At 43.1% G+C, this 17,368-nt stretch overlaps 1 protein-coding gene across 2 annotated transcripts in view; it reads left to right on the top strand.

The window, feature by feature from the left end:
* Window positions 1-17,368, top strand: part of LOC132819813 (tubby-related protein 4-like) — a 405,797-nt gene that overhangs the window by 367,150 nt on the left and 21,279 nt on the right. For both annotated transcript variants that reach the window (XM_060831613.1, XM_060831612.1), the window contains exon 12: window positions 1,876-2,019. In XM_060831613.1, coding sequence (XP_060687596.1) covers window positions 1,876-2,019 — 144 coding nt within the window. The remainder of the gene's footprint in view (window positions 1-1,875; window positions 2,020-17,368) is intronic.

Here is a 17,368-nt window from a genome sequence, read left to right as displayed (position 1 = left end):
ACAGGTACCCAATAAACACAATCCGCGATTCCTCAGAAACAAACCCAAACAAGCAGACACAGCACAACCAAAACTTTTGCCGCATTGTCTTACATCAAAGACATATCAGAAATTACTTGCAGACCCCTTGGCATCATGGTAGCCTACAAACCCACCAACACACTTAAACTAATTAACCTAAAAGATCCATTAGATACTACCAGCAAAACTAATCTCATTTCAAAATACCATGCAAGAACTGTGAAAAACACTATATTGGACAAGCAAGCAGGAAACTTGCCACCAGGATACATGAACACTAACTAGCCACCAAAGGACATGACCCACACAAGTTTCCACACAAACAGACAAAGAGGGACTCCACTTTGACTGGGATAACACACACATCCTAGGACAGGCGAAACAAAGACCTGGCATTCTAACCAGAACTCCATGAATAAGCACATCGATTTAGACCCCATCTACCTTCCACTGAAAGAAAAAACCAGAAATGACATCACCCACCTTAAGAAACCAAGACCTAGAATTAGAGAGGCAGGCGATACCACCAGCGCTTCACCCGAGGTTCTCACTGATTATCTTACCTAGTCATGGTGACAAAATGTCTGCTAAGGGAATGTCTGAAAACAAGCCTTCCAGTTCAGTGAGTAAACTTACGTCCATATGTATGTGACCTATTTTCTTTATAGCTGAAATAGCAGGATATACAGGGAGATACATCTGTATTAAAATAGCACCTTTCTAATTCTCAGGACATACTCGATCACTTGCCAAGTAATTTACTTTTGAAGTCTTTTTATGTTTCAACATTTTTGATTATGGACAGAAATGGGAAAAGAACTGTTTGAAAAGCTAAGCGTTGTTGTAGCATTACTGCACTTTTTAAAAGCAAGTCTCCTCACCCTTACTGTAAGGCTGTTTACCACCTGATTGTTCAAGCAAAAGTAGAAACCTGGTAGTAGATGAGCTGGAGCTAATGGCCTGTGTACAAATGGAGATTTGGCTAGCAACAAATTGCTGATTGATAGGTGAATAGTTATCACAAAAGTTTCCTGTTGGTTAGCAACTATGTATTGGCTCCAACTTAGCTAAATGCTCTTGGGGTGTGAAGCCATTGGATCATCGTAAGGGCAGTCAGTAAAAACACCTTCAACATAGAGGAAAGAGTGATTTTCTTTTTCCTCTCAGCAATTGCTGGAAGCTATTAAGTCCCTTGACTATTTAGCTAGAGACTTTGAGTGTGAACCAGCCTTGTACCTTCTGCAAGCACATAAAATATCAGGAAAAAGAGAATCAAGGAGCAGCCAAAAGAACCACTTCAGCAAACCCTGTGAACAGAGGCAACAGAACCACATTCCAAGTCTTTCCCTTTGTCCATTATGCCAATGTTTTCTTCTTGTGTCTGTACCTATCTACACATGAGAATAGAAGGAAAGTTTTGCAAGTAGATTAGAAATTTAATCTAATGTCAACAGTTCATAATTATTTATCTGTGGTGAGAATCTATTTTTCATAAGCCATAGTTCTAGTTAAGTACAGAAATCTGGCATGTGCTTTCTGATAACCTGAGTTGTGAAGACAGCTAAATTGGGGAATTTTGTGTAGTTATAATCTTTAACTTTGTGATGACTCTGACAATAGTGAGGTTTGATTTCTAGACCAGTACCCCAATGAAGTGTAACAGTGTAGTTTTTATGGTTTGTTGGGAAATTCCAACAGGAATTTATCGAAACAGCAAGTGAAATGATTGTTTTTGGTTGATTTGTACAGTAAATGATTATTTTCCTATTTGTTTTCCGTTTCAATATAATTCATTTTTCATTCTATTGTATTTAAGAATGAATATAATTAACATCAATTTCTTGTTATTCTTAGTCATCTACAAAACCAGCTTGCTCCATCTTCAGCCCAGACAAATGACTATTTATCTACCAGAAGTACGCAAGCAATCTATGGACTTCATCAATATCTCTACATTCAATCCCAGTGTTTTCAGCGAAGATGAGGATGATCTTGCAGGTAAGCCTTAGCTGTGTTCATTTGAATATATTTAAACTAAGATGCAGCTCAACCTGTTTCATAGATTAAAACAGCTGCTTGTGATCCTGTATTGGGCTGCTTAGTGTACACTTGTTTAGTGTACAGAAACATGTAGACAGGCTCCTGCCCTCCTTTTGTAATATTGGCAAAGAGTATCCTTCTTCAGTATAGATGCAACAATCTTAGAAATATTTCCAATAATGTTTAACACATGTAAAGACAGAGACACCTTAGCACTTTCGAGAAATAGAGGCTAAGGTTTGATTTAGCAGCATATAGGTTAATTGCAATTACATAATTCAACAAAAGGCTTTGTTGATGACGATATTAATTTTCATAATGTTTGATGTTAAGGGGATTGGTTCGCTGGTACAGAGTGACACCAACTGCATGGGTTCAATTCCTGCACAAACTGAGTTTATCATGAAGGACTCTCTTTCTCAACCTCTCCCCATTGATGTGTGGTGATCCTCAGTTTAAACCACCACTGGTCTTCTCTCTCCAATGAGATAGAAACCATATTGTGATGATACTGTACCTTTAAGAGATGTGTTCCATCCTGCTTCACTTGTAGAGAGGTGTTGTCACAGTGGTATCAAAATTTGTCCTTCACACAGGCAGTTGGTAATAGCCCTAAATGTTTTCTTTAAAGTAGGACAAAGGAATCACAAGTGGGTGGCTCATACAGACCCATAGGATTTCAGTTTTGCTTTCACTTAGTTCAGTAGGTTTTTGCTGGCTGCTGGAGCTGAAAGCATTGCTTTCCTAAAAGAAAATCATGTTTTACTAATTCTTTAGGTTTTTTCAAGGAAGTATCAGTGGATGTTTGTATTTGGACTTCCAAAAGGCATTCGACAAGGTACCTAACAAAAATTTAAGTCATAAGATGGTCATGTGATCAATTGGAAAGTTAGGCAGAGAAACAGCAGTATATTTGCATGGATGAAGAATTAACTAATGGCCAGAGATAATGAATGGAATAAGGAGTACTTTTCCAGGTTGGCAATGTGTAATCAGTGGGATGCAGTGCTGGGACTGCAACTATTTACAATACATGTCAATAACTTGGAGGAAAGAAGCAGATGTACTAAAGCCAGGTTTGCAGATGACAGGCACATACATAGGTGGAAAAGGTAAGTTGTGAGGGGGATACATATGATTGACAGAGAAATATTGGTGGATAAGAGGGTAGGCATAAGTTTGGCAAATGGAGTTTACTGTAGGAAAATGTGAAGTTGTTCATTTTGGAAGGGAGATCAAAATGACATTATTATTTAAATGGAGAAAAACTGCAGAAAGCTGCAATACAAAGGTGGTACTTGTGCTCAAAATACAGAAAACAAACACACAGGTAAAAGGTTATTGGAAATTTGGCCATTATTTCAAAAGGGTTGGCATATAAAAGGAAGAAATAATTCAGAAGGTGAAGTCACACAGGATCCACGATAAGTTAGATACAAAATTGTCTTCATCATAGAAGCAAGATTGATGGTAGTTGTGGAGAGGTGTTTTTCTGACTAGAGAACTGTGATCAGTGGTGTTCCACAAGGATCAGTGCTCGGTTCTCTCTTGCTAGTAATTTATATAAATGATATCAATGAAAATGTGGATGGTCTGATTAGTAGGTTTTGAGATAACACAAAAATTAATGCAGTTGTAGTTAGTGAGGAAGGCTATCAAAGAACACAACAGGATATAGATCAACTGGAAAGTTGGGCGAAAAAATGGCAGATGCCATTTGATCCAGATAACGGTGAGGTTAAAGCATTTTTTGGAAGTCAAATGTAAGAGACATGGACAGAGGAACCTCGATTATCTGAATACCATTTATCCGAAAATCGGATTATGCGAAGGTGACCTCGAGGTCCCGACAGAAACATTACATCAAAGATGTGAAATCCAACAATGATCGCATCTTTTGTTTTCAGCAATTAAAAGTGCTGTCGAGAACAGTCTTGGACTGATGGGAGTGCAGGCACCATCTCTAAATGACTGACCTCCCATCCCCTGCCCCCCCTCTCTTTTCACACTTTCCCTGGAGTTCTACACAAGGGTGTACTCTAAAACCCCCTTTCCCACATAATCTCTTCAACATTTCCTGTCAGGGCAAAGGTGGACCCTAGTCAAGTGTGTGTGTGTGTGTGTGTGTGTGTGTGTGTGTGTGTGTGTGTGTGTGTATGCCTGTGTGTGCGCATGCGTGCGCGCTACTTGGAGACTCGCCCCGCAAAATGAAGTAGCAGCAGCCTTGTTGTTACTGTCCAGCCCGGCTGCCCCAGGGAGAGAGAGGGGGCGCGTGGGGGTGGGGTTGGGCGGGGGATTGGGGGGAGGCAGTGTTGTACAGGATTGGGGTGGGATTAGGGCAGTGTTGGATAGGGTTGGCAGGTGGGCGGGGGGCTAATGTTGGAGTAAAAAATGAGGTCTGCAGATACTGGAGATCACAGCTGCAAATGTGTTGCTGGTCAAAGCACAGCAGGCCAGGCAGCATCTCAGGAATAGAGAATTCGACGTTTCGAGCATAAGCCCTTCATCAGGAATAAGAGAGAGAGAGCCAAGCAGGCTAAGATAAAAGGTAGGGAGGAGGGACTAGGGGGAGGGGCAATGGAGGTGGGATAGGTGGAAGGAGGTCAAGGTGAGGGTGATAGGCCGGAGTGGGGTGGGGGCGGAGAGGTCAGGAAGAGGATTGCAGTTTGGGAGGGCGGTGCTGAGTTGAGGGAACCGACTGAGACAAGGTGGGGGGAGGGGAAATGAGGAAACTGGAGAAATCTGAATTCATACCTTGTGGTTGGAGGGTTCCCAGGCGGAAGATGAGGCGCTCCTCCTCCAGCCGTCGTGTAGTTGTGTTCTGCCGGTGGAGGAGTCCAAGGACCTGCATGTCCTCGGTGGAGTGGGAGGGAGAGTTAAAGTGTTGAGCCACGGGGGTGATTGGGTTGGTTGGTTCGGGCGGCCCGGAGGTGTTCTCTGAAGCGTTCCGCAAGTAAGCGGCCTGTCTCACCAATATAGAGGAGGCCACATCGGGTGCAGCGGATGCAATAGATGATGTGTGTGGAGGTACAGGTGAACTTGTGGCGGATATGGAAGGATCCCTTGGGGCCTTGGAGGGAAGTGAGTGTGGAGGTGTGGGCGCAAGTTTTACATTCCTGCGGTTGCAGGGGAAGGTGCCGGGGGTGGAGGTTGGGTTGGTGGGGGGTGTGGATCTGACGAGGGAGTCACGAAGGGAGTGGTCCTTGCGGAACGCTGATAGGGGAGGGGAGGGAAATATATCCTTGGTGGTGGGGTCCGTTTGGAGGTGGCGGAAATGGCGGCGGATGATACGTTGTATGCGGAGGTTGGTGGGGTGGTAGGTGAGAACCAGTGGGGTTCTGTCTTGGTGGCGGTTGGAGGAGCGGGGCTCAAGGGCGGAGGAGCGGGAAGTGGAGGAGATGCGGTGGAGGGCATCGTCGATCACGTCTGGGGGGAATCTGCGGTCCTTGAAGAAGGAGGCCATCTGGGCTGTGCGGTGTTGGAATTGGTCCTCCTGGGAGCAGATGCGGCGGAGACGAAGGAATTGGGAATATGGGATGGCGTTTTTACAGGGGGCAGGGTGGGAGGAGGTGTAGTCCAGGTAGCTGTGGGAGTCAGTCGGTTTATAATAGATGTCTGTGTTGAGTCGGTCGCCCGAGATAGAAATGGAAAGGTCTAGGAAGGGGAGGGAGGAGTCTGAGACAGTCCAGGTGAATTTCAGGTCGGGATGGAAGGTGTTAGTAAAGTTGATGAACTGTTCAACCTCCTCGTGGGAGCACGAGGCAGCGCCGATACAGTCATCGATGTAGCGGAGGAAAAGGTGGGGGGTGGTGCCAGTGTAGTTGCGGAAGATGGACTGTTCCACATATCCTACGAAGAGACAGGCATAGCTGGGGCCCCTGCGGGTGCCCATGGCAACTCCTTTAGTTTGGAGGAAGTGGGAGGATTGAAAAGAGAAGTTATTCAGGGTGAGCACCAGTTCAGTCAGTCGAAGGAGGGTGTCAGTGGAAGGGTACTGGTTGGTGCGGCGGGAAAGGAAGAAGCGGAGGGCTTTGAGTCCTTCGTGATGGGGGATGGAGGTGTACAGGGACTGGATGTCCATAGTGAAAATAAGGCATTGGGGACCGGGGAAGCGAAAATCCAGGAGGAGGTGGAGGGCGTGGGTGGTGTCCCGAACGTAGGTGGGGAGTTCTTGGACTGAAGGGGACAGGACCATGTCGAGGTATTGGGAGATGGGTTCGGTGGGGCAGGAGCAGGCTGAGACAATGGGTCGGCAGGGGCAGGCAGCTTTGTGGATTTTGGGCAGGAGGTAGAAACGGGCGGTGCGGGGTTGTGGGACTATGCGGTTGGAGGCGGTGGATGGGAGATCCCCTGAGGTGATGAGGTCATGGATGGTCTGGGAGATGATGGTTTGGTGGTGGGAGGTGGGGTCGTGGTCGTGGTCAAGGGGGCGAAAAGAGGAGGCGTCCGCGAGCTAGCGTTTGGCCTCAGCGGTATAAAGGTCAGTGCGCCAAACTACCACCACGCCTCCCTTGTCTGCGGGTTTGATGGTGGACGGCGTTGCAGGGCAGGGGGGGGGGGACAGTGTTGGACAGGGTTATTGAGAGAGGCAAGTGGACAAGATTACTGGGTGACCAAGATCTTTGTATCCTTTCTAGCCACGGAGAGACCCCTGAGGACTAGAATTAACTAATGTTGTTCCCTCTGTTCAAGAAGGGAAATAGGGATAATCCAGGAAACTATGGAGCAGTGAGTACCACATTGGTGGTTGGGAAATTATTGGAGAGGATTCTTAGGGATAGGATTTATACACATTTAGAAGAGCATGGTCTAAATAGGGACAGACAGAATGACTGTATGTGGGGCAGGTCACATTTTGCGATGGTGACGAGGGTGACTGATGAGGTTAAAGCAGTGGATGTTGTTTACATGGATTTTAGTAAGACTTTTGATAAGGTCCGTCATGGTAAGCTCATCCAGAAAGTCAAGATTCATGGGATCTTTGGTGATTTGATTGTTTGATTTCAGAACTGGCTTGTCCATCGAAGAAAGAGGGTAGTGGTTGAAGGATAGTTTTCCAGCTGGAGGTCCATAACGAGTGGTGCTTTGCAGGGATCCATACTGGGACCTCTGCTGTTTGTGATTTATATCAGTGACTTTGATGAAAACTTAGTTGGATGGGTTAGTATGTTTGCAGATGACACAAAGATCAGGGCAATTATAGTTAGTGTAAAAGGTTGTCAAAGGATTATAGAGGTTATAGATCAATTGCAGATATGGGCCCAAAAATGGCAGATGGAGTTTAATTGAGCAAGTGCGAGGTGTTGCACTTTGCAGGTCAAATGTTAAGGGAAAGTATACAGTTAATGGCAGGACCTTTAACAGCATTGATGTACAGAGGGATCTTGGGGTCTGGGTCCATAGTTTCCTGAAAGTGGCCACACAAGTAGATAGGGTAGTAAAAAAGGTATATGGCATGCCTGCCGTTATTGGTTGGGGCAATACAAAAGTCAGGGAATGATGTTGCAGCTTTCTAAAACATATTGATAGGCCGCACTAAGAGTGCACAGTGACTCAAAGCGCCAGGTATCCAGGTTCGATTCCCACCTCGGGCGACTGTCTGTGTGGAGTTTGCACATTAACCCCGTGTCTGCGTGGGCTTCCTCCGGGTGCTCTGGTTTCCTCCCACAATCCAAACAGATGTGCAGGTCAGGTGAATTGGTCATACTAAATTGACCATCGTGTTAGATGCATTAGTCAAGGGTAAATATAGGGTTGGGGAGTGGGTCTGGGTGGATTACTTTCCTGAGTGGATTTGTTGGGCCGAAGGGCCTGTTGTAAATCTAATCTAATCTAATTGCGTTTGATGCTGGTTGCCACATTACAGGAAGGATGTTGAGGCTTTGGAGACTATGCAGAAGAAGTTTACCAGGATGCTGACTGAATTAGAGGGTATGAGCTAAATGGAGAGGCCGAGCAAACCAGGGTTGTTTTCTCTGGAGTGGAGCAAGGGAGACTTGGCAGAAAAAGTCAACAAAATTATGAGCAGCATAGTTAGCATTGACAGTCAGAATCTTGTTCCCAGACTTGAAATGTCTAATACTAGAAAGTGTGCATATAAGATGAGAGGGAGAAAGTTCAAATAAGATGTGAGGGCCACATTTTTTCCAGACAGAGTGCCTGGAATGCTCTGACAGGGCTGTGGTGAAAACAGATAAAATATGGGCGGTCAAGGCTCTTTTAGATAGATACATAGAGTAAGCAAGAAATGGAGGGATATGGACCATGGGAAGATTAAATGGATTAGTTTAATTTGGTATCACATTCAACACGACATTGTGGGCCAAAAGGCCTGTTACTGTGCTGTACTGTTCTGTGTTTTGTGGATAGGTTGGATAGTCAGATTCTTTTTCCTAGGGTGGAAATGTCAAATAATAGGTGGCACAGGTTTAAAGTGAGAGGGAGAAAGTTTAAGAACACAAAACAACAAAAAGAACAAAAGAGAAGTACAGCACAGGAGCAGGCCCTTCAGGCCTCCAATCCTGTGACAATCATCATGCCCAAACTAAACTGGAAAACAAACCTTCTGCCGTTATTCAGTCCAAATTCCTCTTTTCCCTCCCTAATCATGTAACCAAATGTCACCAACATGCTTGCTTCCACCACCTCCTCTAGCAGTGCATTCAAGGGTCCTACCACACTCTGTGTGAAAAACGTACCTTGCACATCTCCTATAAACTTACTCCCTCTCACCTTGAACCTTATAATTGAAATTTCAACCCTAGGATAAAGTCTCTGTCTATCCACCCTATCTATGACTCTTATAAGTTTGTAGACTTCTATCAGGTCTCCCCTCAGATGCTGTCTTTCCAGTGAAAACAATCCCAGACATTTTAAACTTTCCTCATAGCCAATGCCCTCAAGACCAGGCAACATCCTGGTGAATCTTCGTTGTACTCTCTCCAAAGCTTCTATGTCCTTCTGGTAATGTTACAACCAAAACTGCACACAGTACTCCAAATGTAGCCTAACTATGGATTTATATAGCTACCGCATGATTTGCCAGCTCTTGTACTCCATGCCCTGGCTGATGAAGCCAAGCATGCCACATGCGTTCTGAATCACCTGGGCCACCAGTGTTGCCACTTTTAGGGAACTATGTACCTCACATCCACATCTGTCTATATCTTAATGTTCCTGAGATTCTGCCACTTACACCTAAATTTGATCCTCCAAAATACATCATCTTGCATTTGTCTGGATTAAACTCCATCTACCCTTTCTGCCCCCAAATTGCCAATCTGTCTATATCCTGTTGTATCCTTTCACAATTGCCGGCACTATCAGCAACTGCACCAGTCTTCATGTAATTTGCAGACTTACTAATCAGACCACGCATATTTTCCCCCGGATCATATGTATACTACAAACAACAGAGGACGGAAGATTGATCCCTATACGACACACTAGTTACAGGTCTTCATTTGGAAAAATACCTGTCTGTCGCTACCCTCTGTCTTCTATGACCAGGCCAGCTTTGTATCTATCTAGCCACCCCATCTTAAATATCACGTGATTTTAGTTTTTGTACCAATTTGCTTTGTGGGACTTTATCAAGTGCCTTACTAAAGTCCATATAAACAATATCCACAGCCCTTCCCTCTAGTTTTGGACTCCTCCACCCTGGGAAAAAGACTTTGACTATTCACCCTATCCATCCTCATGATTTTATAAGCCTCTTTTCAGATTGCCCTGATCTACCACAATTCACTGACAGTCATAATAGGTCCATGGCAGACACATCTCCCTGGAACCCCTCAGCTTCCAATACTCCAGGAAAAAAGGCCCCAATCTATTCTATAACTCAGACCTTCCAATTCTTGAAATATCCTTGTAAATCTTTCCAAATCCTCTCAAGTTTAATAACATCTTTCCCGTAGCAAGAAGGCCAGAATTGAACTGAGTATCCTAAAAATGGCTTCATCAGTGTCCTGTATAGATGCAAGATGACGTCCCAACTCCTATATTCAGTGCACTAACCAATGAAGGCAAGCATGCCAAATGCCTTCTTCACTACCCTGTCTACCTGAGACTTCACTTTCAAGGAACTATGAACCTGCACCCATTGGTCTCTTTGTTCAGCAACACTCCCCCGAGCTCTGCCATTAAATGTCATCAGGGCCACACCTCACATTTATCTAAATTAAACTCCATCTGCCATTTGACCATCTAATCAACATCCTGTAATACTCTGAGATAATCTTCTGCACTGTCGACTATGCCACCAGTTTTATCATCTACAATGTTATTAACTATACCTCGAATATTCATTTCCAAATCATTTATAGAAATGACAAAAAGCAATGGACCTAGCACCAATACTTTGTGACCCATCGCTGATCACAGGCCTTTAGTCCAAACAATAACCCTCCATTACTATCCTCTATCTTCTACCTTCAAGCCTATTTTGTATCCAATTGGCTAGCTCTCCCTGGATTCCATATAATCTAACTTTACTAACCAGTTGACCATGCGGAGCCTTGTCGAATGTCTTGCTGAAGTCCATGTAGACAATATCTATTGCTCTACTTTCATCAATCTTCTTTGTTACTGCCTCAAAAAACTCAAATCAAGTTAGTGAGATACAATCTCCCACGCACAAAGTCATGTTGACTTTCCCTAATCTGTTCATGCCTTTCCAAATGTATTAAATCCTGTCCCTCAGAATACCCTATGTCAATTTATCCAACATTGATGTCAGGCTCTCCCGTCTATAGTTCCCTGGCTCTTCTTTACCAGCTTTCTTAAATATTGGAACCACATTAGTCAACCTCCAGTCTTTTGGCACCTCACCTGTGAATGTTGATTGTACCAATATGTCAGCAAGGGATCCAACAATCTCTTCCCTAACTTCCCACAAAATTCTAAGATACACCACATTGGAAGCAAGTCAGAAGCTAAGTGGTCCTGCACAACCCAAACTGAGCATTAGTCAGCAGGTTGTTGCTAAGCTGATTGATAACGCTGTCGATGACTCTTTCCATCATTTTACTGACGATTGAGCAGAGATTAATGGAGTGATATTTAATTGTGATAGCTTTGTCCTCTCTTTATGTACAGGATATATCTGGGTAATTTTTCACATTGAAAATGTGTTGCTGGAAAAGCGCAGCAGGTCAGGCAGCATCCAAGGAACAGGAGAATCGACTCTGAATCGACTTCTTATTCCTGAAGAAGGGCTTATGCCCGAAACGTCAATTCTCCTGTTCCTTGGATGCTGCCTGACCTGCTGCACTTTTCCAGCAACACATTTTCAGCTCTGATCTCCAGCATCTGCAGTCCTCACTTCCTCCTCGATAATTTTTCACATTGTTGGATCTGTGCTGTTTTAAAATTAAATAGCCATGATGCGGCATGTTCTGGAACAGTGCTTTAGTAGTACTCTGGACTACTGAAGTAGTCTTTAGTACGATTGCAAGAATGTTGTCAAGAGCCATAGCCTATGCAGGATGCAGTCTTCCACCCATTTTGTTGCCATTATATAATGCTGGTGATCTCCAGAAGAGGCCAAGGTAAGATAATGGGCGGCACGGTGGCACAGTGGTTAGCACTGCTGCCTCACAGCGACTGAGACCCGGGTTCAATTCCCGACTCAGGCGACTGACTGTGTGGAGTGTGCACGTTCTCCCCGTGTCTGCGTGGGTTTCCTCCGGGTGCTCCGGTTTCCTCCCACAGTCCAAAGATGTGCGGGTCAGGTAAATTGGTCATGCTAAATTGCCCGTAGTGTTAGGTAAGCGGTGAATATGGGGGTATGGGTGGTTGCGCTTCGGCGGGTCGATGTGGACTTGTTGGGCCGAAGGGCCTGTTTCCACACTGTAAGTAATCTAATATAATCTATTTGACATTGCTAGCTGAAGATTGTTACAAATGCTCCAACTTCATATTTTGTTTTGGCATGCATCCTCCAGAAAGTGTTTAATTATCCATATCATTTACAACTGGTTATGGCAGAACTGTGGAGCTTACATCTGTTCCGTTGGTTATGAATTGCTGAGCTCTGTTTGACAGCTACTTTTGGTGTTTGGCACAAAGGTATTTCTGTGCAGTAACTTCACCTAGTTTCTATTTTTAGGCATATCTGATACTGCTCCTGATATCCTGTCTTGCACTCTTCATTTATACCAGGGGTGCTTCCAGCTTGTTAATCGTTAATCAGAATCTGCTGCTGTTGACCCAAGTGCCTCATGGATGCCCAACTTTTAGTTGCTGCATTTGTTTGACTTCAATCTCAGTTAGCATTGTGGTCATGCCACACAACACAATGAAGATGAAATTTCATCTCCACAGGACCGCACAGTGGTAACTTGTACCGATTATGTCATGTATCTGAGGCAGGCAGATTGATGAGGTCAATCAGGCTTTCTCCTCCTGTTGTTTGCTTCACCGCCTATTGCAGAACCCGACTTGATGCCATGAGACTTCATTCATCTGGAGCAATGTTAAAATGCAGTTTCTATGTTCTTTTGTGCCCCAACGTGAATCACAGTATTGAATTCCAGTTGTGGAGGTCATTACAGTTACACAGTCTAGAAGTAGGGGGGACACTAGTCTTGAGTCAGTATAGAGAACTCCTGGAGCAACTAGGTAGGTCCCTTGTTTTTTCGAATATAGATCATTGACCTGAATCTTGGTATACAGGAGGCAATTTCAAAGTTTGCAGATGGCACATAACTTAGAAGAATTGTAAACCATGAGGAAAACAATGGAACTCCAAAAGGACTTTGATAAGTGGCTGGAGTGGACATGTGAGGTTCAATGCAGAGAAGTTAACAGGGCTTAGTTTGCCTTTGCGATTTCTGGAGCCTAGGTAAGTGTAGGTGGCCTCTCCAGTTTTGTTCCTTTTTTTGAAATCTCTTAGCACTTTGATACAACTGAGTGGCTTACTAGGCTATTTTCAAGAGCAGAAAATGAGGGGCTCATTCCTGAAGAAGGGCTCATGCCCAAAACGTCGATTCTCCTGCTCCTCGCATGCTGCCTGACCTGCTGCGCTTTTCCAGCAACACATTTTCAGCTCTGATCTCCAGCATCTGCAGTCCTCACTTTCTCCTCAAATATTTTCAAGGGCAGTCGAAAAGTGTGGCACTGGAAAAAGCACAACAGCATCCATGAAGCAGGAAAGTTGATGTTTCAGGCATAATCAGGAATGTGTAGGGGGAAGGGGGCTGAGAGAAATCAAGGGGATGGATGGGGTTGGGTGCAAAGGTAAGTGGGATGGCATTAGTGGATGGGAGGTGATTGTGATAGGTCATTGGGGAGAGTGGAGTGGAAAGGTGGGAAGGAAGGTCAGGCCAATAAACTGTACCTTTTGAGGAGATATGAAATCAACACTATTACGCTTTTGGAGATACCAATCGCAGTTTCCTAATATAGACAGTTAACTATTTGTAAGCAATTTCTATACAGTAATTTTGAGCTCAGTAAGAAACAGCTATTTATATATGATACATTATTTAATTAGACATAGATAAAAGTATACAATTGGTGGCAGTGAAAATGCTTTATTGATCTTGATGCTGTTCTGTAGAATTTGAATCCCTTTGGTTTAAAGTGGTATCGCATTCCACAAGAACTGCCTGAAAATGTAAATAACTTGGATGTTGGAAAACAGTAAAATTAAATAATTTGTGAATGATACAAAATTAATAAGATATGGCAAACAGTGAGGAATGGTATTAATTAGACAGAAGATAGGTTGATAGAATGAGCAAAAACATGGCAGTTGGAATTTAATATAGAGAAGTGGGAGATGTGCATTTTGGTAGAAGGGATAGGGAACGGTGATGTATGTACAGGAACATTTCAAATGAATGTGTAGGTATAAAGGAATCTTAGGAATTATGTAGATGAAATGTTGAAGCTGGCTAGACATATTGAAGAGAACAATTAGCAAAATGAGATGAAACTAAACTTTTGATTGGACCAGATGACTAAGCCATTTGAAATTTCCTAGTCAAGTCTCCATTAATTTCTCATGTTAACACTTCAGAATGGATGCGAGGGTCCTTGGGAATGTGAAGATTTATCAGAATAATTAGTGAAATGTAAAATTTAGAAGCTGGAATTATTCTCTTTGGAGCAAAGGATGTTGAGGGGAGATTTCAGAGATGTATTTCATTACAACACCGGCATCTCCAAATCTTGATTACAATAGGTTCGGATAAAGTAAACAGAGGAAAATTGTTCAAAATAGCAGATGGTATCAGGATTGGAGGTCATAGATTTAGAGGCTTGGGCAAGAGATATGCGAGAAAATTTTTAAACTCTGAATGCTAATAACCGGCAACTCCCACCTTATGAGGGTAGTGGAAATGGAGATGATCAATGATCTTACAAAGAAATTGGACAGGCACTCAAGGTAAATAAATTGGAGAGCTACACAAATACACTGGTTGAATGGGGCGAACTGGGTTGGTCTACAGAATACCAGCATGAACCTAACTGGTCTCTTTCTGTGCTATAATACGTCTTACTCTGGGTAGTTCACAAAATTGAACTCCACAGCGCACTTCAATGCTGAGTGTGCCAGGGCCCACAATTTGGGTACAACAGGTTCCAATAACCAGAACCAGGGCTCTGGGGGCCTGGTGTGGCTGGTTGGGGCAAGACTAATGGCACAGACAAGAAGAAGCATCAGGACCCTTGATTTCTGACCTTGTTCCTGAAGAGTGCCATTTGCTATGAGCATTTTAAGTATGCAGCATTAACAAGCAGTGAAATCAGTGTATAATGCTGACAAAACCTTATTTTCAACTTCACCATTCTAGGAAATGCCCTCACTTATCACTGTACAGCTGAAAATGTGCTCAGCAGCAGAAAAGACCCTGACAAGTGCTGTTTACAAGGGCCATGAGCTTGCTTAGTACTAGTTACTATCTATGTTTGATTTTGTAGAAATGCTGAATGTTTTGAGGAGTTGGCTAGAGTTTGTGAAGGCTGTAGGAAGGTGTACTTTATGTGATGACTTGTGACTTTAATGATCCTGGTATACTTCTTGCTCCCAGTCATGGTTACACTTTCCTGTGGTTGCCGCATGAGAGGAAGATGAGCTATGATCATTGTGGCATCAAAGAAGAGAGCAGGCCGCTCTCAGTTAAAGAAGGATGTGGCAATGGGTCTCCGTCAAAGGCTTTATTAGAGAGTATTCTCCAGGACTATTACTCTTACATCCATTTAATATAAAAGCAATAATTTCTTCCATAACTATGTGTTCATTGTATTTTTCTTAATCACTGAGAACCAGTAGTAGTGTGTATATAGATTTGGCAAGATACTGGGCTATCGTCAAGTGTTCTCTTAAGACTGCACCTGCGAGCATGAGATCAAATTATGGTATTTCTTTCTTCAATATCCTGCATTTCTCGACCTTCAGGTGTAGTCTTTCGGGATCGAAAGAAATAAGGTGCAGATTGTGATTATTGAAGGGATGTTGTTGGAATGCAAAGGATCCCCAATTATGCCTTTTGGAGCTTATACATCTGAAGAGATTGAAGGAGAGGAGAGAAGTGGAATTTGAGAAGGTGGACTAGATTAGACATCATATCATTCCAGTTCATGCCAGACTCGAAACATTAACTATGTTTCTGTCTCCACTGATGCTGCCAGACCTGTTGAGTTTCTCCAGCATTTTCTGTGCTTGCTAGCATTACATTCTGTCAGCTTTGCTTGCTGCACACAGCCTAAATAATTATTGTGAGAACTGTCTCCTCCATGTGGCTGAGAAAATGTGACCTCACTGATTAGTTGCCCCTGCTGTCCTAGGGTTTTGTGATACTTTGTCCTGCAAGAGAGAAGGAAGTGTATCAGTGGGTGGAAATTTCTACACTGGATGGGGCGCAAAACTGAAATTTCTTGATAGAGAATTGAAGTTTTGCCATTAAGTTTCCATGGTAGGTAACCTGTTTTGCAACTATTAGCATGTCATTATTACTCATAAACACATTAGTTTGTGGCAGTTATGTTCATGGGTGTAATTAACAAGCCAAAAACAAAAAGCCAACGTGTTTACAAATCTGAAGCACCTTGGAGTAGGCATCCCTCCTACTTTTACACCCACCTTCACATTCATTCTACATAAAGAAATTCCACCCAATGAGGATGGTGCAATGTGGATGCTCTAATGTAGAAGTGACAGTGTGTGGAAACATTGAGTTTTGGATGTGAAACTTGCAGCAGTTCTATATCAGTTCTGAAGAAGATGCATATGCAACTCAAACCATTAACTCTGTTTCTCTCCACAGATGTTGCCACATCTACTGAATTTTTCTAGTCCATTCTATTTTTATTTTTTATGAATGTAAAGTGTTGGTCATGATGTACTGGCATTGTAATTTGCAGTGTATTTAGTGAGTTGAGTAGTGTGTGCTCAAGTGGGATTGAGCTGCATCCAAGTGTGATAATAGATTGCAATGTAAAAGTATCTGTGACTTTTACAGCAGCCATATTTTCAGCAACTATATATTTGAGGCCAATCTAGCTAATCCTACTCTACCCTTAAATCTTTCTAAATAAAATGTATTTGTAATTGTCCATGACATTCTATTCTAACTAGTGAATTGTAAGGATGTATTTGTTAAATTCTGCATAACCCTAATGCTCTTTCTAGCTACTTTATTGACATGTCCTGCCATTTTTTAAGGACCAAGTCCTTCCCATGAATCATGTTTTTGACAATTATGACATTTCAACGATAGCTCCCCATGAACATTGCTGTACTGAATTTCATCTGCCCTGCTTCTTCACAACCTATGTTGCCTGAAGTCAACAATGACTCTCATTTCTATTACACTTCTATCAAGTTCAAGTCATGAGTGTTGAATTGTCACAATGCAGGAAGAGGCTATTTGTCCCAACTTGTCTGCGCTGATTCTCAGTAAGAGCAATTTAACAAGTTCACCTTCTCTGATTTCTGCTGCATATTCTTCCTTTTCACTTGTTATTTCTAAAATGAACCAAAAACTGACGCTTGGAGAATTCTACTACAAACCAGCTCTAATTGAACAAACATGCCCATCCTGTCTGTGTCACCCTGTACTTCCTATAATTGAGTCAGTTCCTTACCTGTTCACCACTTTCCCTTACGTCCTTAACTTTGATCTTCTAAACAAGCCTCCTATATGGTACTTTGTAAAAAGTGTTATGAAAGTAATTGTGTTCATTTAATGCTACTTGGATCAATCTCTGCGACTTCATCATGTAATTCAATCGCATTAGGCATGAATTGCCATTAGGTTGCCCTATATAATGGTTTCCAATTACTTTGCGTCTGACT

Source organism: Hemiscyllium ocellatum, chromosome 10, assembly GCF_020745735.1.
Source record: "Hemiscyllium ocellatum isolate sHemOce1 chromosome 10, sHemOce1.pat.X.cur, whole genome shotgun sequence".
Taxonomy (NCBI): domain Eukaryota; kingdom Metazoa; phylum Chordata; class Chondrichthyes; order Orectolobiformes; family Hemiscylliidae; genus Hemiscyllium; species Hemiscyllium ocellatum.
The sequence above is the reverse complement of the archived record's forward strand: the minus strand, read 5'-3'. Positions and strand labels throughout refer to the sequence as shown.